The 25206-nt window shown below is 38.6% G+C and overlaps 1 protein-coding gene across 3 annotated transcripts in view; it reads right to left on the bottom strand.

Annotated features, from left to right (window-relative positions):
- Nucleotides 1–25206, bottom strand: part of Epsti1 (epithelial stromal interaction 1) — a 99372-nt gene that overhangs the window by 30170 nt on the left and 43996 nt on the right. For all 3 annotated transcript variants that reach the window (XM_047553467.1, XM_047553468.1, XM_047553469.1), the window contains exon 7: nt 11943–12036. In XM_047553467.1, the coding sequence (XP_047409423.1) occupies nt 11943–12036 (94 nt within the window). The remainder of the gene's footprint in view (nt 1–11942; nt 12037–25206) is intronic.

The raw sequence follows: 25206 nt of genomic DNA, 5'->3' as shown, positions 1-25206 counted from the left end.
TATAGCAGCTCAATTCACAATAGCTAAACTATGGAACCAACCTAGATGCACTTCAACATATGAATGAATAAAGAAAATGTGGTACATATACAGAATGGAATATTACTCAGCCTTAAAGAAGAATGAAATTATGGCATATGCAAGTAAATGGATGGAACTAGAAAATATCCCAAAAAGCCAAAAGCTGAATGTTTTCTCTGGTAAGTGGATGCTGATCCAAACTGGGGTGGGGGCAGAGAAGAATGAAAGAACTTTGGATTATGCAGAGGGGAGTGAGGGAAAGGGTGGTGCTGTGGGGATGGAAAGGACAGTAGAATGAGACAAACATCATTGCCCTATGTACATGTATGATTACACTACTATGTGACTCAGCACCATGTACAGTCACAGGAATGAGAAGTTATGCTCCATTTGTGTGCAATGTGTCAAAATGCATTCTACTGTCATGTGTAACCAATTAAAACAAATTTTTAATTTTTTTTTTAAAAATTAAAAATAAGACCCTATCTCCAAATAAGGTCACATTCTGAGATGCTGGGGGTTAGGTATCAACATATAAATTGAGGTGGGGGAGCACAAGGCAGCCCATGAAAAATGTTACATTCTCAAGATGAAAGGATGGTTCTATTCTTTTCTTCTTTCAAAAACTACTCAAAACAGAGGAGAAAGCAAACATAAACTCTATCTTCAAAACCCAAGAGGCATCTGTATTCACAGGTGAAAATCTGAGAAGACAAAGAAGACAAAGAGATACTATAAAATCCAGGTGGCCTCGGATTTGAATAGTAGGAATTCCACAAAGAGAAAATGAAGGTAAATAAATCAAAGAAATAACACAAATCATCTAGAACTACTGATGAATTTCTAGATTGAAAATAAATTTTAAAAGACCCTCAGACTAAACTACATCATTACAGACTATCAGAAAAGGAAAAAGAGATATTCCAAGGGGAAGGAGGGAGAAACCCTCATATAAGAACTAAAATTCAGTTGACCTTGGATTTCTCAGGCACCAAATGGTTCTCAGGAACCAATCTTTTCTTCTCAAAAATTAGAAGAGCAATGTCTTCAAAATTCTGAGGAAAAATTATTTCCAATTTGAAATAATTACCAGTTAAATTTCTAGTAAAATATGAGGGCTGATAAAGATAGTTTCAGATACGGAAGGACCCGAACACGTTTGCCTTCCATACATCTTCTCTTGGGACCATACTAAATAATATGCTCAACCAAAACAAAGAAATAAAGCAGGAAAATAAAAGAAATGAGGTCCAGAAATTGGAGGACTCAAGATAAGAAAGCAATAAAAGAAATTCCCAAGATGGCTTCAAGGCAGTGATTCTCAACCTTGGCTGCACTTTAGAATCACCTGGGGAGCTTTTCAAAATCCTGAAACCCAGACCACAATATGGCAGGATCTCTAGGGGTGAGACCCAGGCAGCAGCAATTTTTAAAGCTCCCCAGGTTAGTCCACTGTGCAGAGGAGGCTGAGAACCATTATGTTAAAAGAAAGTCCCAGAACAACATCTGTGTAGCAGGATTATAGAAAAAGCAGTGCAGTTAGAGGGAGTGGTAAGAGGAACCCAAGGGGGAGGGGAGGGCTCAACTGACAAGCTGTCTGACTGGCACAAAATGAAAAATTGTATAGAAATTTGCATCAAGAGACATTTTGTAGAATAGTCACAAAAGCTAAAGTCAGTCAAATATTCAAAGGAAACTAAGTAAATGCAAAAATAAAGCAAAACATTTGAAAAGTTAAAAAAAGAAAGAAAATGTAATCAGGATATACTAACTGGCCAGGTAGTGAGAAAAGGGAAATTCTGATATACTGAAAAATTATAGTGGAAGAATGAGAAGAAGAAATGAGTTAATAAGGTTTAAAATTGATCAGAGATAGCAACATACATGTTCATAGATACTAAGCACCAAAAGACAAAAGAAATAGCTAGGAGAGTGAGGTGGGATAAATAATGTCCTCTCCCCCAAAGATGTTCCCATCCTAACCCCTGGAACCTTGTAATGTTACTTTATACTGCAAAAAGGATTTGGGGGGATATTAAAGATCTCAAGATGGGGCGATGGGCCTGGATTGTCCAGATGAACCCAGTGTAATCACTGTGGTCCTTATAAAAGGAAGACGAGAAGGTCCAAGAGTGGAGAGAAGATGACATGAAGCAGAAGCAGAAGTAGAGATCAGAACATTGCAGCCAGGGGACAAGGGGCCAAGAACATATGCCCCCGGATTCCCCAGAAGGAGCCCCCAGCAGGTACTCTGCTGACCCCTTGATTTTAGCACCCTAAGACTCATTCCAAACTTCTGGTCCCCAGAAATTAAAGTGAATAAATTCATGTTGAATTAAATCACTAAGTTTGCGATAATGTGTCACACAGCAATAGGAAACACAAGGAGTCTGAAGTATTGGAGGAGAAGCAGAGTCAAAGGGGTGCAAAAAGGGACTTGGATATTTGAATGTCATTTGCAATTTTGAAAGAATGAAAACGTGACACAAGAATTAAAATAATCAAACTGCATAGAGTGTGCAGGGCAGTGTGAGGACATGAGTCTAGGACAGTCCCTCAAACATTAATGTGCACACAAATTACCCATGGATGGTGTTAAAAATGCGGGTTCTGACTCGAGGTCTGTAGTGGGGTCTATGATTTGTCTGCATTTCCACAAGCTCCCTGGTGATGTCCTTGTGACTGGTCCATGGACTACACTTGGAGTACCAAAGATCTAGACTGGAGCCCAGTCCTCCAGGCCCTAGAGGACTGGAGAGAGGCAGAGAGAGAGAGAGAGAGAAAGAGAGAGAGAGAGAGAGAGAGAGAGAGAGAGAGAATGTCAAGAAGCAGGTGGAGAGTGAAGGAGGGGAAAAAGAGGGGGACAAGAGAGAGGGACAAGAGAGAGGAGGGGCAGAGAGTAGAAAGGAGATGCTTAAGCTAAGGCATTTTGAATTTTTCCTTGAAGATACAGGGAGCCACTGAATGATCTGGGGCAGTGCAACTAAAGGACACATTTTTTTTAATAAAGGCTATTCTTACAGCCAGCTTCTCCAGGTTCTCGGAACGGAACTGGCCCGCTAGTGAGAGCCTTTCTGACCAGAGCAGGCTCCGAGTCCCGGAGCCCTTGCTGCGCAGTGTATTCCGGCAAAGAACCAGTGGAGAGCCTCGATCTGCAAGCAGCCTCAGGGATCAGGGCAGGGCAGCCGGAGACCTCTTCAGGCGGCTCTGCCCACTCCGGCTGCAGGCTCTCTTCACGGGGCGATCCAAGATGGCGGCCTAGAGGGAGACTGCACCCCCGGTCGCTCCAGAACCCAGGAGTTAAGAGGGGGAGGCATTGAGAGACTCGGACTGAAATAGAGCCACGGGTGAGTCTGCCCACTGGGTAAAGCTCAGTCCGGGTGGCAGGCCCAGATAGAGGTGGCTTATCGGAACTGGGCAGGGCAGCTAGAGTCATCCACAGGCAGCCCTGCGCACTCTGGCGGTGGGCCCCGCCCACACAGCCAGCTTCTCCAGGTTCTCGGAACGGAACTGGCCCGCTAGTGAGAGCCTTTCTGACCAGAGCAGGCTCCGAGTCCCGGAGCCGCTGCAGCGCAGTGTACTCCGGGAAAGAACCAGCGGAGAGCCTCGATCTGCAAGCAGCCTCAGGGATCAGGGCAGGGCAGCCAGAGACCTCTTCAGGCGGCTCTGCCCACTCCGGCTGCGGACTCTCTTCACGGGGCGATCCAAGGTGGCGGCCTAGAGGGAGACTGCACCCCCGGTCGCTCCAGAACCCAGGAGCTAAGAGGGGGAGGCATTGAGAGACTCGGACTGAAATAGAGCCACAGGTGAGTCTGCCCACTGGGTAAAGCTCAGCCCGGGTGGCAGGTCCAGATAGAGGTGGCTTTTTGGAGCCGGGCAGGGCAGCTAGAGTCTTCCCAAGGTAGCCTTCCACACTCTGGCAGTGGGCTCTTCCCACACGGCCAGCTGCACGGTGCAGGCCCACAGTGAGAGCATTTCAGCACAGAGCCAGTTCCAAACCGTGGAACCAGTAGGGGGCTAGGGGCAGTTTTCTTCGGATGAGCTGCTTTATCAGATTCCTCCAAGACATCAGGCTACTGAAGGCTGGGAGGTGATACACTGGAAATCTACTGGGACACTATAAGCCAATAGTGGAAAACTGCAATATCTCAGGGTCCCACTGACAACTAACCAATATGAGAAAACAAGGGAAGAAAATGTCCCAAACAAACCTAGATACTACATCAATAAAACCCAATGACAGCACAGCAGAAGAAATGTCAGAAAGGGAGTTCAGAATGTACGTAATTAAAACGATCAGGGAAGCTAATGAGGAGATGAAAGAGCAAATGCAGGCATTGAAGGAGGAGATGAAAGAGCAAATGCAGGCATTAAATGATCACACCAATCAACAGTTAAAAGACCAAATACGGGAAGCAAGAGATCATTTCAATAAAGAGTTAGAGATACTGAAAAAAAACCAAACTGAAATCCTTGAAATGAAGGAAACAATAAACCAAGTTAAAAACTCCATAGAAAGCATAACCAATAGGATAGAACACCTGGAAGACAGAACTTCAGACATTGAAGACAAATTAATTAATCTTGAAAGCAAAGTTGGCCAAACAGAAAAGATGGTAAGAAATCATGAACAGAATCTACAAGAATTATGGGATATCATGAAAAGGCCAAATTTAAGAATTATTGGGATTGAGGAAGGCTTAGAGAAACAAAGCAAAGGAATGAACAATCTATTCAATGAAATAATAACAGAAAATTTCCCAAATCTGAAGAATGAAATGGAAAACCAAGTACAAGAGGCTTATAGAACTCCAAACATACAAAATTACAACAGACCCACACCAAGGCACATTATTATGAAAATACCTAACATACAAAATAAAGACAGAATTTTAAAGGCCGCGAGAGAAAAGAACCAAATTACATTCAGGGGGAAACCAATAAGAATATCAGCAGATTTTTCAATCCAGACCCTAAAAGCTAGAAGGGCCTGGAACAACATATACCAAGCCCTGAAAGAAAATGGATGCCAACCAAGAATCTTATACCCAGCAAAACTTACCTTCAAATTTGACGATGAAATAAGATCCTTCCATGATAAACAAAAGCTAAAGGAATTTACAAAAAGAAAGCCAGCATTACAGAACATTCTCAGCAAAATATTCCATGAGGAAGAGATGAAAAACAACGATGCAAATCAGCAACAGGAGGCGCTAGCCTAAAGGAATAGCCAAATAAAGGAGAAACCAAATCATGTCAAAAACAAATATGAGTCAATTGACTGGGAATACAAATCATATCACAATAATAACCCTGAATGTTAATGGCCTGAATTCATCAATCAAAAGACACAGACTGGCAGATTGGATTAAAAAGAAAAATCCAACAATATGCTGCCTGCAAGAGACACATCTCATAGAAAGAGACACCCATAGACTAAAGGTGAAAGGATGGGGAAAAACATACCATGCACACGGACACAGCAAAAAAGCTGGAGTATCCATCCTCATTTCAGATAATGTGGACTTCAAACCAAAACTAATCAGAAGGGATAAAGAAGGACATTACATGCTGCTTAAGGGAAGCATAAATCAGCAAGACATAACAATCATAAATATCTATGCCCCGAACATTGGCTCATCCACGTACGTCAAACAAATCCTTCTCAATTCCAGAAATCAAATAGACCACAACACAATAATACTAGGCGATTTTAACACACCTCTCTCACCACTGGATAGATCGTCCAAACAAAAATTGAATAAAGAAACTATAGATCTCAACAACACAATCAGCAATTTAGACTTAACGGACATATATAGAATATACCATCCAACAAAGAACGAATACACTTTCTTCTCAGCAGCACATGGATCCTTCTCTAAAATAGACCATATTTTATGCCACAAAGCTACTGTTAGCAAATACAAGAAGACAGAGATACTACCTTGTATTCTATCAGATCATAATGGATTGAAATTAGAAATAAATGACAGAATAAAAAACAGAAACTTCTCCAATACCTGGAGACTAAATAATACACTATTATATGATGAATGGATAACAGAAGACATCAGGAGGGAAATAAAAAAATTCTTAGAAGTAAACGAGAACAAAGACACATCATATCAAAATCTCTGGGACACTATGAAAGCAGTACTTAGAGGAAGATTTCATGGGGTGCATTCAAAAAAGAAGTAGAAATCAACAAATAAACGACTTAACACTACAGCTCAAAGCACTAGAAAAAGAAGAGCAGACCAATACCAAAAGTAGTAGAAGACAGGAAATAGTTAAAATCAGAGCCGAAATCAACGAAATCGAAACAAAAGAAACAATCGGAAAAATTAACAAAATAAAGAGTTGGTTCTTTGAAAAAATAAATAAAATTGATAAACCCTTAGCCACACTAACAAAGAGAAAGAGGGAGAAAACTCAAATTACTAAAATTCGGAATGAACAAGGAAACATCACAACAGACACGAGTGAAATACAAAACATAATTAGAAGCTATTTCGAAAATCTATACTCCAACAAAACAGAAAACCTCGAAGACATCAACAAATTTCTAGAGACATATGAACTACCTAAACTGAACGAGGAGGACATACACAACTTAAATAAACCAATTTCAAGCAATGAAATAGAAGAGGTCATCAAAAGCCTACCAACAAAGAAAAGTCCAGGACCAGATGGGTTCTCAGCCGAGTTCTACAAAACCTTTAAAGAAGAGCTCATTCCAATACTTCTCAAACTATTCCATGAAATAGAAGAGGAGGGAACCCTACCAAACTCGTTCTATGAAGCCAATATCACCCTGATACCTAAACCAGACAGAGACACATCGAGGAAAGAAAATTTCAGACCAATATCCTTAATGAACATCGATGCAAAAATTCTCAACAAAATTTTAGCAAATCGCATACAAATATATATTAAAAAGATAGTGCACCACGATCAAGTGGGTTTTATCCCAGGGATGCAAGGTTGGTTCAACATTCGGAAATCAATAAATGTCATTCACCATATCAACAGACTTAAAGTTAAGAATCACATGATTATTTCAATAGATGCAGAAAAAGCATTTGATAAAATACAGCATCCCTTCATGCTCAAAACACTAGAAAAAATTGGGGTAGTGGGAACATTCCTAAACATTATAAAGGCAATCTACGCTAAGCCCATGGCTAATATCATTCTAAATGGTGAAAAACTGAAAGCGTTCCCCCTAAAAACTGGAACAAGGCAGGGATGCCCTCTTTCACCGCTTCTATTCAACATCGTCCTTGAGACTCTAGCCAGAGCAATCAGACAAACCAAAGAAATTAAAGGGATACGAATAGGAAAAGAAGAACTCAAACTATCCCTGTTCGCTGATGACATGATTATATATTTAGAGGAACCTGGAAATTCCACCAGAAAACTCTTAGAACTCATAAGTGAATTCAGTAAAGTAGCAGGTTACAAGATCAATGCTCATAAATCCAATGCATTTCTATACATAAGTGATGAATCTTCAGAAAGAGAAATTAGGAAAACTACCCCATTCACAATAGCATCGAAAAAAATAAAATACTTGGGAATCAATCTCACAAAAGAGGTGAAAGACCTCTACAATGAGAACTACAGAACACTAAAGAAAGAAATTAAAGAAAACCTTAGAAGATGGAAAGATTTCCCATGTTCCTGGATAGGCAGAATTAATATCGTCAAAATGGCTATACTACCTAAAGTGCTATACAGATTCAATGCAATTCCAATTAAAATCCCAATGATGTACCTTAGAGAAATAGAGCAAGCAATTATGAAATCCATCTGGAAGAATAAAAAATCTAGAATAGCTAAAACAATCCTCAGTAGCAAGAGCGAAGCAGAGGGTATTGCAATACCAGATCTTCAACTCTACTACAAAGCAATAGTAACAAAAACGGCATGGTATTGGTACCAAAATAGACAGGTAGATCAATGGTACAGAATAGAGGACATGGACACAAACCCAAATAAATACAATTTTCTCATACTAGACAAAGGTTCCAACAATATGCAATGGAGAAAAGATAGCCTCTTCAACAAATGGTGCTGGGAAAACTGGAAAACCATATGCAATAGAATGAAATTAAACCCCTATCTCTCACCCTACACAAAACTCAACTCAAAATGGATCAAGGACCTCGGAATCAGACCAGAGACCCTGCATCTTATAGAAGAAAAAGTAGGTCCAAATCTTCAACTTGTTGGCTTAGGATCAGACTTCCTTAACAGGACTCCCATAGCACAAGAAATAAAAGCAAGAATCAACAACTGGGATAGATTCAAACTAAAAAGCTTTCTCTCAGCAAAGGAAACTATCAGAAATGTGAAGAGAGAGCCTACAGAGTGGGAGAATATCTTTGCCAACCATACCTCAGATAGAGCGCTAATTTCCAGAATCTATAAAGAACTCAAAAAACTCTACACGAAGAATACAAATAATCCAATAAACAAATGGGCTAAGGAAATGAACAGACACTTCACGGAAGAAGATGTACAAGTAATCACCAGATATATGAAAAAATGTTCAACATCCCTAGTAATAAGGGAAATACAAATCAAAACTACCCTAAGATTTCATCTTACCCCAATTAGAATGGCGATTATCAAGAACACAAGCAACAATAGGTGTTGGTGAGGATGTGGTGAAAAAGGAACACTCAAACATTGCTGGTGGGGTTGCAAATTAGTGCAGCCACTCTGGAAAGCAGTGTGGAGATTCCTCAGAAAGCTTGGAATGGAAACACCATTTGACCCAGCTATCCCACTCCTTGGCCTATACCCAAAGGACTTAAAATCAGCATACTACAGAGATACAGCCACATCAATGTTCATTGCTGCTCAATTCACCATAGCCAGATTGTGGAACCAACCTAGATGCCCTTCAGTTGATGAATGGATAAAGAAACTGTGGCATATTTATACAATGGAATATTACTCCGCAATGAAGAATGATAAAATTATGGCATTTGTAGGCAAATGGTCGAAATTGGAGAATATCATGCTAAGTGAGATAAGCCAATCTCAAAAAACTAAAGGACGAATGATCTCGCTGATAAGCGGATGAGGACATATAATGGGGGGTGGGAGGGGCTAGCATTAGGTTTAGGGTTAGGTTTAGAGTTAGGCTAAGGAGAGCGGCAAGAATGAAGGAAAGAAGGACTGTGTAGAGGGAAAAGAGGGGTGGAAGGGGTGGGGGGAGGGGAAAAATAAAATAAACATCATTACCCTATGTAAACGTAAAAAAATAAAAAAATAAAAATAAAAAAAAGAATACAAAAAAAATGGTAAAAAAAAAAAAGGCTATTCTTTATAGAAAAAAAAGAGGATGCAAATCAGGAATTGGAAACCATTTACTATGCAATTGGAAATATTCAGTGTTAATGACTGAGGAAGGTCTGACTTCTACCCCTCACACACACACAGTACAGAGAACTCCATCAACACAAATGTAAGTGAGCTCTGTAAATACCTTTCATCTAAAGTCATAAACCTGAAGGACCTTTTCATCAACATAACTATAGAGTATTAATTAAATTCCCATCTGCTAATGGCAGATCCACATTCAAATAAAAATAAAATTAAGAAAATTTTTCTCAGGAAAATTGTGTTAGGTAGTATAATTAAAATTAGTAAAAAGAAAAGCAAATCCTCCCAGCTCCTCATATCCCATATAGATGGGAATCACACATTTTTCACACTTCATACATTAACTGTAGCTAAGGCAAACTCCAAATGCCCTCTTTTTAACAGAGAAGAAATGCTCTTCACAGAAGTGCAATGCACATATTTGATTTTCCTAAAGCATTAGAAATGGTTCCACAAAGCATTCTCAGAAGAATTCTATGCATATGGATTAGGCAGAATGAGAAGAGTAAAATATGGGTAAAAAGTCAGCTAAATATATTGAACACCAACAACTTATTAATAGTTTGGTGTCAAAATGAGAGCAGCTATTGCAAGCAGTTCATAAGGAATCATCCTGGGGCCAATCCTGTGCTATATTTCTATTGATAGCTCTGAGGATTGTGTGACAAATGCACTAATCAATCCACAGAATATGCAGCTCTGGGAGATGCTGCTAATGCTTTGGATGACAATATTAAAATTCAGGATGATCTTGTTAAATTGAAGAAATAAGCCAAGATCAATAGAGCCGGCTCACAGAGTTCTGCCAGGTGTTTCAAATCACAGGTTTCAGAAGCTCTCAGACAGAAAGCAAGACCACCCTGGCAAACCAAACCCCAGCTGGTACAGCCATCCAACTCCTGTCTCCCTCCACTCCCTCTCAGTCACAAGGATATCCAGACAGATGATTAGGAGTGTCATCTACACATGATTTAACCCCACTACCTGCAGATTCTCAATTCTTTCCCCAGAACCCTGCAATGAGGGGACAGAGATGATGGATTTCAATTGACACGACTCATGGAAGAGCCACACTGACAAATTTAGACTTTGGAACACCACATCAGAAGCAGCAGCGGAGAAAAAGGAACATCTAAAGGTTTATAGGAAGGAGTACCATGAACTTTTTCTAGGAGTATCATAATGTCCTCCTAACATTCTAAAACAATGGTCCCTAATGAGAAAGGGGTAGGGGCAGGGGAAGATGAAGATCAAGTTTCTCTAACGATATAAGTTTTCCAGGTTTGGGGACAGTAAATGTTAAGATTTTTTAAAACTTATGTCCATCCTTTCTTTCCCAGGGTCATCCTTAATGACATTTATTTTCTTATCCCTGATTAGCCGGTCAATAACCAAGCCCTAGCTGCTTCCACATTCTACGGAGTTCTCATCCCTTTCATTGGCATCCTTTCACTTGCTGTCCTAGTTGACATCTTCATCGCTCTTCACCCAGCCTGGGGCAGAAGACTTAGAGACTTCTTTATCTCTTTATTCCTTTAGATCCATCCTTCACACAGTTATCAGTGTGATCCAGTAAAACACTAAATCTGACGTGGAACCCTCCTGGTTTACAACATTTCTGTACTCACAGAATGAGGTCCAAGTCCTCCAACGTGGCATGCAAAGGTCTTCAGTGAGTCTTCTACCAGGGATACCATCAGCTTCTTGTGTGGGCAATTCTAAATGTCTCAACATCTGGGTGGTGCTGTTAACACTTTGTGCCCTTGAGCCAGAGATGCCCTCAAAACTCTATACGATAAACTCTCTCACCCACATGGCCAAAGTACCAGGATTGGGAAAAGCCCCTCGTGGCTCCTGCTTGCTTCTGCAGCCCTCTGGCTCCCTTTCTCCCCAGCAGCCACACCTCTTCTTCCCCAACACAAGCCATGCTCTTTTCTTGCCTTTACACCTTAATTTTTGCTTCTGTCTCTTGATGAATTCTGACACCTGGAGTGACTCTTGGCTTTACTAACTCATCTTTAAGGCATCAGCTCAGGCGTCCCTCTACTAGGAAGTGTCCATACACACACAGTCTGACTCAAAAGATTTTTCCGACAAAGCAATGATGCTTTCTAACTGGTTTTCTCCCTCATCCTACTGGAGTCCTCTGGGCATACAGTAGACTTTTTTTTTTATGAAAAATTTTTTTTATTTTTACAGACACATTTTGATTCATTTCTATGGTCGTACACAATGTATACTCACACCATTCATGTAACAGTAGACTTTATTTTGACATAAGAATTTGAGGGAGGGATGGATGACAACTGGGTGAGAACAATGACTTTACAGATGCCCACAGTGTAGGTAATGAATACCCACCTGCATGATTTTATGCTCAGTGAGCAGCTGAGGTCAAAGTTTCAGATCAGACCATCCAGTGTTCTATGCGGTCCCAGTCGCTCTATGTCCTTAATCTACAGTCTCTAAACAGCATTTTGGAATGTGCCAAACAGCATCTTGCCTGATGTGGTTCCACTTACCGGTGTCCAGGATTGCAGGTCACAAGGAGCAGTTTGACAGGCACTTTTGTTTGGCAACTCTGTGTCCAGTCTGCTCAAAAATGCAGCAGTTGTGCTACCAGGAACACAAATAGGTGTTAGTGCCTTCATAAACACAGAGATCCTGTTGTTTATTGTGCCTTTGAATACTAACCTAGACTTTTATTGGGAGATGACTAAAAGTATCCCAGGGAGAACAAACGATTAGAGAGAGAGCAAGTTCTGGTCCCAAATCAAAACAAAATGTTATTGCAAAGACTGCATTCTTGAAGAACTTCAGTTTGAGAAATCTAAAACTAGGTTTGTGAAATGTGAACCTATGATTTCATTTTCCCACTTTGTGTACTGACATGGAGTACACAGGAAACACTCTCTGACTCCACAGTATGGGGCCTAATTTCCTATGTGAACATTTTAAGTCTGACACCAAACTCCAATATGGAGCTGTGCAACATTAATCCCCTACAACATCTCATTTCACACCAGTCTTACATTAAGCCCTTCACCCACCAGGGGTCTTTCTCCCGTCACCTCATCTCCCTCATGGCTTTGACTACCTACAGGATATATGCACCCTCTAATCCAGCAGCTCTTTCCCATCTATTGAGATTCTGAAAGCAGAAATGGACCCTCTGTCTCCAGACACACACTCAGCTGTGCATTTGACTCAAGGCATGTGAAGAACCTCCTTCCACAGAGGATAAAATTGATGCTGATTCTGGTCTGCATTTCTGACATTTCCTTTTAGCTCTGAAAGGCTGACCTAGAAATTTCTTTAATGAGAATTAATTTCTTCTTCTTAATGAGAAGTTCTTTGCTGTTCTTTTAATTCAAGTCACCATTCCAATTTCTCCTCTCACCCAATGTCAGTCACAGACCATTTAAATTAGTTCCTATTCCTTTCTGTTATCAGTGCTCCATTCTGCCTACCTTGGATTAATTTCTACTCCCTTGTCTTTTCCCATGGAATTTATGGGATTTTTACCTCTTATTCCACATTTACAACCAAACACCTCATTGAGACCTGATTTATATTGTAGCAGACTCTTGCAGTCTGTTCCCATCCATCTCCTTCTTCCTAATATCTTGCTGTTTCCATAATGCTAAGATCAGAGTCACCAAGTAATTAGGGCGTGAAAGGAAACACAAAGGGTGCAGTAAGAACCAGTGTCATCTAGTGGGGAAAAAATAAACACAAGGAATTAGAAATTTAAAAAAGAGATGCCACTGTTCACCCCATTGAACAATTACTTAGGTAGAACCTGCATTTAAAAGTCAGGCTGAAGGTTGATAAGGAAAGAAGGATGTAAAAGTGAAGCAAAGCAAAAAACCCTGAGTAGTATAAGACCTCAGCAGTTGAGACACACTTCCTTTATCTAGGGTTACTTATTTCACCCAGATTAAGGCAAGGAGACTAATGAAGTCACACAGTCTGGAAACCATTCCACCATCTGGAGTTCTAGGAAGTCACCAGTGATAAGTGGAGAAAGAAGACTTGCCACAAGTTTGAATGAGATTTCTGAATATTGTTAGCTGAGTGCAGACCATGGGGAAAAGTGGTGAGAAAGAAACACAGCACTAAGCAAGGAACTGCAGACCACATTGACTGGCAGCCCCTTCCTGTGTGCTGCTCACTGCTTCTTTCCTGCTAATGCCAAACACAAAGATGGGTGGGTGCTGAGCCATCAGCTCCACTGTCCCACCCAGGCTGTAAGAGTAAAGCATGGTGACAGGCTTGGGACTGACATGGGAACACAAATAGGGGAGAATGTGGATCACTCCCAAGCGATTAACTATACAAACAAGGGAAGTCTTGAATTACGAAGCTAAGTGGTATTTTTTAAATATTGGCACAGTGCCTGGAATATAATAGAATTCCCATATTCTGATTAAACTTAATTGGGATCCCTGTAGGTAATTGTGGTCATCAGTAATAAAAATAAAATGCAGAACCTCTTTGAAGAGCAAACACAGGAAAATGGCCTTGTGGGAAGTCTAACTGGACTAAGAATCTGGACTATAGCACCAGGAGCCAGCTTTCCATTGGGGTTCTTGCTATCTATTGCAGGTGGGTGGTCCTCTCATACTTAATCACTCTACCTCGCATGAATAAAGGACTTCTTTTATTCTCCACAGAGCAACTGGTTAGACTGGTTTTGGAGATTTAGTTTACAGGTCCAACTTTGATTTTCAAGGATCCTTCCTGCTTGTTCCTGGAATGATTCCTTAAAGACTTTTGGCTCTCCTCAATACCACACAGTTAGAGCAAGGATGTTAAATATTCACCAAAACTTACATTTTCCTCTTATCCTGGTCACACACCATGACAATTTTCTAGCCTCCCTTATAGCAAAGGTTGACAATATAATTGAGTTTTGACCAATGGAATGGGAGAGAAGATAATGCACACCATTCCCAGGACTGACTTATTTTAGACTTTCCAGGTACGTGCCTCCATACATTTTTGTCCACTGGTTGTATGGGACAGAGATAACCTGTAGGGAAACTGGAAGTTATATAGTGAAGGTAGTAGAGACTCTGTCCATTTTGGTACTTAAGTACCTGACTAGAGGTACCTAAATACCTGATCTCAAACCTGTTCATTCACATCTTAAATGTGCAACATTAAAACCACAGATAACAGTTAAACACTATATATTTTAGGGCCTGTTTATGACAGCAATTAGTCTATCCTGATAATACAACATAAAGGAATATGTAAAGGGAGTCATTTCTCAATTCCAGAAGTACATAAGAAGTCAAGAAGAGTTGAAGAAGAATGGGAAAAAGAATTTAAGTACTCCATTTGGCTTCTCATCTCCCCACTTCAAGATGGAAAGGGAATGCTGGAAAGAGGGGAAGCTTATTCATCCTTGAGATGACTTTGTGTCAAGTCTAGGAACTATATAGACACAGAATATAAAAATTAGAATTAATTTAGCCTAAAACCACTAGGACCTTATCTAGACTGAAGATGGGTAGGGGTTTGAGGAAATTCATTTTGAGAAAATTAAGGAAGGAGAAGAAAATGACTTGTTATACTATAGTACAATGAAATATTTAAAATCTGCCAATGAAGATTCATTAGTAACCAAAATTATCCCCATAACAGGACAGAAAAACAGGAAAGGCCACAGAGAGTGAAGTTTGCCTTTGAGGGTTCATTTGAGTATCCCAGAATTGCAAAAGACAATTCCTATAAGGTTGTTTGATTTCAGAGTTAGAAAACTAGGATTTTCAATAGTCAAAAAACAATGTGTTGAAAGAAAGAACAAAAGTTGACACAGACGTGTAGAAGTTAATGAGTCAGGAAACAACCACTCAATATCAGGGCTATAAGGTATTAAGCAACTTTCCCTACCTGGTTGCCCACATCTGTCACCTCTGAATTATGAAAGGATATATAAGAACATTCTATTAAAAATGTGAACTACAATTATAAATAGTCATAATGGGGAAGGTACTCCTATTGAAAAATAAGTTACAAACTTCTCTCCTGGTACTTTTTATGTTGCTGGGGAGTAAATGGAGCAGTGTTACCTTTTCTCACCTTCTGTTAGCTTCCACACAAACTCAAAATGACTACAGGGCTCAGACATGTAACCTAAATGAGTGAGGAAAACAGGAGCTCAGACCAGTGATAAATGACAATTGCCACTCAGGTCAATGATAGAGAGGCCAGAGAGTGTGTCAGGGATTTTAACAAACTAGAGAGGGAGCTTTCACATAAAGGGGTCAGCTGCTTCTTAGCTCCAGACCTTGTCCATGGGGGCACAGGCCAGCATGCCAGATGTCTCAGTTTTCACTATTATAACCAAAATGCTAAAAAATTTAATATGAAATTATTTGGCAACTAATTAAAAAGAAATTGGAACACTGAGGACCAATGCTGTATGGTCAAAAACAAACACACCAACAAAATCATCTACTAGTCAGATGTGCCCCAAAAGCCTTCTAACTGTGACCAGCTGATTTTGTTTCTGACTGTTCCTGTTGACATTGTTGACAATGTATTTCTTAACTGTATATCCTTTATGTTTTTGTTTTTTTTTTAAAGAAAGAAGGAATAAGCAAGGTTGAAATTCTGGTACTGAAGAGGGAGCTGAGAAATAGTGCTCTGCAGCTTTATGTCCATCAGCTAACAGTTGGAGAGAGAAGGGATATCAGACCATATTTCATTTACATACCTAACACAAAGGAATATCACTTCATTTACAGTTTATAACTCTACATATTTGTGTTAATATAAGAAAAGCAAGTACTACACAGAAGATGAAAAAAACAAACCATGGAAAAATACTTATAGCCACGGGAAAAAAATAATAAAAAGAGTTAGTGTGCAAAATATATAAAAAATGCTAACAAATCAGATTACGAAAAGACAAACAACCTAATAGAAAAGTGGGCAAAAAACAGAAACACACACTTCACCTAAAAAACATGATTAATAAAACAATTAGAAGAGCAACAGCTCAGGGCATATATAGTATTTATGATTTGTTGGGCTCTGTTGAAAGAACTTTACATACATTCCCTTTATGTCAGCCTTGCAAGGGTTCCACTGTCATCTCCAGTTCCTAGAAGTAACTTGCTCAAGGTCATACAGCAAGTAACTGTCAAGACCTGGGCTCAGACCCAGGCAGCCTGGCTCCAGAGACCATACTTGCAGCTGCTGTGCCTGACTGCTTCTCATGAGCAATACCCATGAGAAAAGATGGTTAAGCTCACTAATAATTGGGAATATGGAAATTAAAACAAGATACCATTACACATCTGCCAGATTGGCAAGAAAAAAATTAAAAAGCATGAAAACCTTGTCATAAACTACAGAGGGTGTCTGGCAGAACTGGCCCTCTTATGAATTGCTGATGGAAGAGCAAATTGGTCTCACTGCTGTGGAGAGAGCAACTTGACAATACCTGGTAGAGCTGAGTATGTGCACGAAGTCTAGATGTTTACACTAGAGAAACTCTGGCACATGCAGATAAGGAGAATTGAGGAAGGACACATAATCCAGCACCATTTGTAAGAGCCCCAGGGAGAGAGAGAAGGAAGATGGAGGGTAGAAAAGTAGAAAGAAGAAAAGGAAGGGAAGTAAGAAGGGAATAAGTTAATTTATATCATGAATCAATAAAGTTATATCTCAAAACAATGTCTGTAAAGAAATAAAACAATTTGTGAACATCGTGATACAGTAATATTATAAAAACTCCAGCAGTTGGGAATTCATACACAGATAGTAAAATGAGAAAAACTTGAATGGTGAGAGGGAAGAGAAAGAGCTCTGACATCCAGGAATTGGTCTGATACTCACATGTAGAGCTCAGTGTTGTTACAAACTGATTGAATCCTGCAAAGTTAAGACTGGTTCTACTGTTGGACACAGTCACATCTATTTCACACAAGATCAACATGCAACCCACACATTACAAAATTCATCCCTCCAACAAGGTGAGTAACTGCCCCTTCTTTACCACTTACAACTTCACCCTCATTCTAGTCTGTCCTCCCTATAGATGAAATTTATCAAGATACCTAATCATAAAATTGTCGCCACTGTCTGATTGTACCCAGTCCAATCCAAGATAACCCCCTACCTCCTTAGACCCTTTCCAGAATTACACAACCAAAGCCCAAATCCTATAATAGGTTCTAACACTTTCTTACTGAGGTAACCCACTGTTCCCCATGGTATGTATTTTTTCTTTGCTGTAACAATAAACCCAACTCTTTCAGTTACAGGTATGTCCCTGGTGGTTTTGGCTGAAGGTCACTGACAAACATTACATACCAGGACAGTGGTTACTGCTAGGGAAAAGAGGAGGAAGAAAGGGATAAGGGTGAAAGGATAAAACTTAACTGTGTCAATGTTTAATTTCTTTTTAAAAATTAAGCAAATACAAGTAGAATCTTAATAGTGTGACCTTGGTGGTTGATACGTATTTCCTGGGTGTTTGAAATGTTTCTCAAAGAGAGAAAAATAAACACACTTGGGTAGTATTATGTAGGGAAAGACTTGGCAGATGCCATTCTGAACTTCCTAGCAAGATAGTTTTCAAAGTGCCAGGGAGAAGATCTGTGTGCGGCTGGCTACAGGACACCCATTGGTGGTGCTTCTGAGAAATTATTGGACTCAAGTCTTTGACTTTCCAGCCTGTCTGGAGTGGAATCTGGGAATCTGTTTCTTAAAAGCACCCCTGGTGATCTTAAGAACTACTATAGTACTACAGATGGATATTTAATATGCATAATTATCTTAGGTCCACATGATGCAGACTTATGAATAATTCATGTTATATAACACATTTGGAAACAAAATCTCAGTGTATCTTAGGAACTGTCTATGCAAATGCTATCTAGCCATACATTCCACCCATACTTTGCAATAGCTTCACAAACCTGAACTTTGCCACCATGAAGTTCAAGAGAGTCAGCAGTCACTCTTATATTCACACATGTACACATTCATGCAGACAACAGATATTACCCAAGCCTCTGCTATGGTCTTAGCAATATGGGTTATAAGGCAATCTAAAGAGGCATTATTTTGCCAGAGTCAGTTTCATATAACTGAGTGTGAACACAAGACATTCATATACCTATAAGCACCCACAGAGCCTAGAGAAGTAAGAGAGTGGGAGAAAATGTGCTGGGTAGGTGCACAAATCTTCCACGTAAGAGATCACAAGAACTAGAGGTATGAAACAAAACATAACTGTGAGTAGTAACTCAGGAAGAACTAACTACATTTTGCACTTAATCATAATAATCAAATGATCTCATGCACTTTAAACAATATTTACCTCTGGTTTAACTGATCTTTAAAGTTTAAATCATTAATCACAAAAGTGATATGTGAATTCAACATGAGTTGAAAATAGGAATATAAAATAGAAAAAATTTAAAGAACAGAAAGCAAAGGGTCCTGCTTACTACTCCTCTCAACTTTGCCCTTTTCCCAAAAAGTCAACACCATGAATTGTCTCATGTAGCCTCCTGGACTATTTTCTAATCATTGGTAAATATCTGCTTAGGATGATAAATGATGAATAGCAGTTTACTTCAGGGAGGGTAATTAGGATAAACAGACCGCCAGCTCTTCTCTGAATGTGTGTCTCTGCCTCTTGGATACAGAGTTAGACTACATTTCCCAGCTCCCATGCAATTAGATGTGGCTGTATATCTGAGATCTGGGCAATGAAATGTGAGCAAGCGTAGGGTCCAGGCTGGAAGTGACACACATAAACAATTTCCCACTGACTCAGTACTCTTCTCCTCCTGTCTGATGGTAGCACCCAAAGAGAGCTTGGAAGACACTTGACTTCATGCTGGAAACTGAGTCTCCTAATGCCAAGGGACAAAAGCTAAACTGCTGACTCCTACACCTGCCCCAGGTCATTCCACAAGAAAGACATGTACTTCTTGGTCTTTGAAATTTTGGTGTCCATTTTTTTGTCCCATAGCTTTTCCTACCCTAAACAGATTTTCCCCCTTAAGAGGGACACTATAATATTTTGTTCTAAAAACTGATTTATTTTCATATAACAAAATTTTCCATATCAATATGGATATATCTAACTTCACCCTTTTGGTCTCTCGATAGCATTCTATAATATGACATTACATAATACATTTAGCACTCTTATTGATAGATATTTCAGTGAATATCCTGCTATATATGTCCTGTACACAAAAATTTTTTTCTAGGATATATACCTAGAAATAGAATTAATTTCTAGTATAAGTTCCTATCTGTGGATATGCAAACTTAAATCTCAACTAATTTTGCCAAATTGTTCTATGCAAATTTACATCCTGAACAAAACTTGTATGAAAGTGACAATGTAGAACATGACCTACTCCTTCTAAGTACTAATTCCATTCTGTCTCGCACATTCTATTTATCTCAGTCACCTCCAAGTGCCTCAGCCTTAATCATTGCTATAGTTTGTACATTGAATGTTCCCCCAAGGCCCACATTTTAAAGGCTTGGTACACAGGGTGGCACTATTGGGAGGTGGTGGTATGATACTTCAAGAGGTGAAGACTAGTGCAAGATCAACAGTGGTTTCCTCTTAAAGGGTATTGTCTATCCCAGGCTTTTCCCTCTCCTCTTTTGCATCATGGCTATAAGGTGAGCAGTTTTGTACTGTCACATACTCCTGCCATGATGTGCTAATTTGCCATAAGTCCAAAGCAATGGGATCCATTAATCATGGGCTGGAACTTTCAAAACTGTGAGCTAAAATAAAACTTTAATCTTTTTAAGTTGATCATCTCAAGTATTTTGTTATAATGATGGAAGATGACTAATATGCCCATCATCTATCATTAATCAATCCCATACTGCCCAATATACCTGACATTTAAGCCCCCGCACCTTTGTCCAGCCTTTCTAACTTTTCCACAGTCACAATAAACTTTTCATCTTTAACCAAGAACCAATTCCTTTATATCTTTAGCCTCAAAAAGTCTCCCTCCAATACAATAAGGCACCAAGGTAAGATCCACCTATGGATGCTAAAATCAGTGGGCAAAAGTTGGAGAATAACAGGATATTAATTTAAAATATAATTTTAAAGTATCTTCCACAAGAGATATACCAGTTATAAATGGGAAAAACAGTCCCTTTACCAAAACCAAAGTAACCAAACGATCACCAGTGATGTCATGTTCCTTCCTATATGATTCACTCAGAATATACTGCATCACTTTTGAGGCATTTTTATTGAAACATAACCTCAATCTAATCATGAGAAAATATGAGGCAAATAAAAATTGGAGGAGATTCTAAGTTAACTACCAGTACCCACTGGAAGTGTTAAGTTTATAAAAGAAGAAGAAAAAATGAGGTAGTAACAGGAGGAAATTAAGGAATCATGATGACTAGATGTTTTATGTGATCTTAAATTGGATCCTGAAATTGAAAGTGGGCATTAGAGGGAAACTGGTGAAATTTGAATAATCTCTACAAGTTTAGTCAATACTATTGTACCAATGTTAATTTCTTGGTTTTGATAATTATACTATAGTTGTATAAGAGATCGACCATAGCTAGATGAAACTTTACTAAAAAGTTTACTATTTTTGTAACTTTAAGTTTACACTACTCAAAAAACTTTTTATAGTTTGCATAACTTTTCTGCATCACCTAAAACTTGACTATATCTTGAGAAAGTGCTTTTTTCTGAGCCCCCTAAATGGAGGCATTTCCTTTCTCATGTACATATTCCTTAGTGCCTGAAGGTGGAGCAGGCATCTTCATTGCTCCCTAAACTACTTCCAGACCATTACTTCTCCTCCACCATTTGCAAAAATGTCCATTCCCATAAAGCTCTTGATATCAGATTACATCATCCTCTCTGCAATTGTCACCATTCAGCCTTCTGGTCAACCAGTTCTCAATTGTTCAGGACTTTGAACATTCTCCTTATGTTGACTACTGTCATCGACTAAGGTATCCTATATATCCTATATACTTTCCCCACAGCTCATCCTCCCTGGACCTCATTTTTGACTTCTCATCTCAGTAGCTTTTCTCCCCTTGATTTCAGCCACACTCCTAGTGTCATGCCCTAGATATCACTGCCACTGATAATTGCACCCTCTCCAAACCATCAAATGACAGATACTGCTCTTTTAAACAACTATCATTCATGTCTTTTCAAATGCTTTCATACAATAATTTTCCATTCTCTTTAGGATTTCCAAACCATTGCTGCTATCAGATGCTACCTATTTTAACTTCCTATACAGCTTAGATACTATAGTCTATTTAAAAAAAAAAAATCTTCCCCTACAAATACCTTTAATTTTTTTCCTTTTCTCTCTCTCCTTCATATTTGTCTAAAAAAAAAAAAAATCTCAGATCCAGATGAAAATCAACCACCTGCCTTCTCTGTGTCTGTAACAGAGCAGGTGAATCAAACTTGGGAAAATATAACAGATTTTGGGATAAGAAGCATGAGGGAGGATGGAGTGATGGGGTAGACTAGCTTCACATGAAATTCATGAATGTTAGCTTTATTCAGTAATTCTACTCCATTTCATTTAAGAATTCTCTTCCACATCTTATCTGTTCTCCTTCACACCTTGCTCTCAGCAGAAACGCTCCTCATACTTTGAGAAAAGAGAATTCATAAGTCCTTCATCTTTCCCAACACCAAATCTTCAATTTTCCCTATATCTGCATCTTTTCTCCTTTAAAAAGTATAATTATAGGTCTGGGAACCCAGGAAGCCCAGGGTTCAATCCCTAGCCTGGAAAAAAAAAAGTTTTTTTTTTTTTAAAATGCTTTTTAAAAAAAGTACTTCCTCAATTATATTAGAAGTATTCTTCTTATCATTGATTAATCCATTGGTTATATACATTAAGGAAGTTATCCATATATGCCTTCTTGAGGATTTTATTTCTTCTGTCATATCCATTGTATCTGGTCTCTCCTCAGCTCTACTGGATTTTTTTCTATCTTTACACAAACATGACTGTTCCTTGATCCCTCAACCTTACCCTGTTACTGCTTCTTTTCATTGCTTTTCTTCTCAAATAATTCAAGAGTTGATCAATGTCATCACTATTTCCACAATTCTATTTATTCTCAAGTCCAATCCCATCAGGCTCCATCCCCCCCATCATACCCAAATCATTCCTGTCAGGATCACTTCCTTATAGCCATCTCCCTGGGCCTCTTCTTATTCAACCTTTCCGTCTTGATTTCCATGGCATTACACTTGTTGATTTGCCAGCCTCCCAATGTTCTTTCACCTCTACTTAAATTCTAAAGGATAGACTTCCTCTGTATTTAGTCCTGGGCTGCTCCTCAAACTGACAATTTGAACGATTTTATACATCCCCATGGCCTTATGTTTACAATGCTAATAATTTCTAAATTTGTATCTCACACATACTTGCTCACAAAGACCAAATTTTTATGTACAACTTCCCATCTGGTGTCTCTCAGGCATCTCAAATTTAGGACATTTAAAATTAAACTTTTGATACTTTTCTCCCCAAACTTTGGCCCTCTCCTAATAGTCCTCATCTCAGGGCTTGGCATCACTAACCATTCAGTATATCAAGTCAGCTGGGAATCATCCTTGTTTCTTCCTACTTCCTTCTCCCCCAAATCAACAGGTCCTGTTGATTTTTTCCTACAGTATATATGGCATTTTCTCTGCCTTATATCACCCAAATCAGAGCCACCATCAACCTTTTCCTGGACCACTGCAGTAACATCTTTAGTAGACTCTCCATTTCCACTCTTGCTTCCTCCAAATCTATTCTCAACACAGCAATCAGAGTAATCACTTCTTCAAAATGAAAACAAATAAATAAGAAGCTTCTTATGCTTCTCCTCTGTGACTAGAATAAATCCAGACTGTATGCAATAGTCTGCAGGGCCCACTTACTCTGTCTTACTGATGCCCATCTTGTCGACCACATGATTTCTTCTTTTTTTCATTTTAACCCAAATACACAAGCATCCGTTCAGGTTACTGAAGCACTACGTGCTGATCCTTGAGTCAAGAACTTTCTTCCCTGGTTCTCAGCATAGCTGGGTCCTTCTTGTTATTTCAGTTCAAGGCCATTTTCTCTGTAGATCAGGTCTTCCCTACCATGCTAAAGAGATTTTGCCCTCCCAGTCCCATTTGTTCTTGATCATTTTACCCTACTTCTACCATGAGGATCCTTCACCAAAAATGTTTACAATCGGCCTTCCAAAACAGTAGTTTGTCACTTTGCTCGACATCTAAATTTCCATATTTGGTCCTGAAGCCTCATTTGCTCTATTCAAATTGTATACTCAGAACCTTCTGTAGCTCCTGATACATACTGAGTGCTCATTATTCACTTTATAAATAAAAGTACCTTTCCTCATGCTAGGTATTCTCAATACATTGATTTCTTGCCTGTGTAATAAATTGTATTTACTTTGCTCTGAATATTTTTTGATGATTCATATTTGTTCCCTTTTAACTTCTTGTTCAAGTATTTTGCCAATTTTTCTAGATTTGTCTTTTTATTATTATTTGTTAAAGAGTTCTTTGTGAAATTGAGTCATTATTCATTATGTCTCAGGTAAATAGTTTCTCTTGCATTATTGCTTACTGCTAAGTTTTTTTTTCTTTATGTCTTCCATCATGTATCTAAAAATTTTTTATGCACTTAAGTCCATTTGTCATTACTCTGAGATTTGTGTATTGCTTACAAAGGAATTTCTATCCTAAAATGATAAGATCATCCCTCATCACATTCTAATTGTGTTGGTTTAACACAATTTACCAAATTGTCTTTCCTTTTCATATTGAGTTGAAATGATACTATTATCTATAGCTAAAGTCCTTAAATGCTAAATTCCCAAATAATCATGGATCTACTTATAGATTGCAGCATTCACTGAACCTATTTAAATATTGATCATGATGGCAAAAAAGCTTTGTTATACCTACTGCAGCTTTAAAGTTTTTATTCTTTTATATCAAAGTAATTTAAGTTTTGGTTTCAATGTTTTTCCCACTAGTCTTTTAAATGGGTATTTAAATTGTTTAAGTGAATAGACTTTAAAATCTCCTATTGCTTAATTTCTAATTTTATTTCATTTTTCTCAGGGACGTGACTTTCTAGAATTCAGGGGGATTTAGGGGAATTTACTGACAGTATTTGAGGCTTTGGTCATGGCCAATGTTGTGGTAATTAAGTCAGCATAAAGTATGTTTTTTCATGTAGTGGGTACAATATTTCATAACTATGTCTATTAATTATGAATAGTCATTATTTTTCAGTTCCTCTAATCCTTGTGTCATTTTTTGGTTCACTTGATCTGTTCATTTCTATTGAGAATTAGCTAAGTAAAAGAAAAATTTGGCAAATCCACAGTATACACTAGAGACTTGTAACAGTTTTCCTCTAATTTTTATCCTATATATTTCAAATCTATGTTGATAAAGACTTATGATTCACATTTTCTTTTGGATTATGTATTTTATCTTCATAAAATATCCTTTATCTTATTGAATGCTTTTCACCTTGAATTCAATTCATCTTATATTAATATTGGTACATCTGTCCTCTTTTATTAGCATTTATAGTTATATTTTCCATGCCTTTATTTTTAACTCTCATTTTATAAATATGTTTTGTGATAACCATACAGTTACATGCTTGTTTTTAATGCAGTGTAAGAGTGTGTCTTTTAATAAGGAAATCTGACTTACATAGCTTATTTGTAAGTGTTAATTTGTTGGAG

Source organism: Sciurus carolinensis, chromosome 5 (assembly GCF_902686445.1).
Source record: "Sciurus carolinensis chromosome 5, mSciCar1.2, whole genome shotgun sequence".
Lineage (NCBI taxonomy): Eukaryota > Metazoa > Chordata > Mammalia > Rodentia > Sciuridae > Sciurus > Sciurus carolinensis.
The sequence above is the reverse complement of the archived record's forward strand: the minus strand, read 5'-3'. Positions and strand labels throughout refer to the sequence as shown.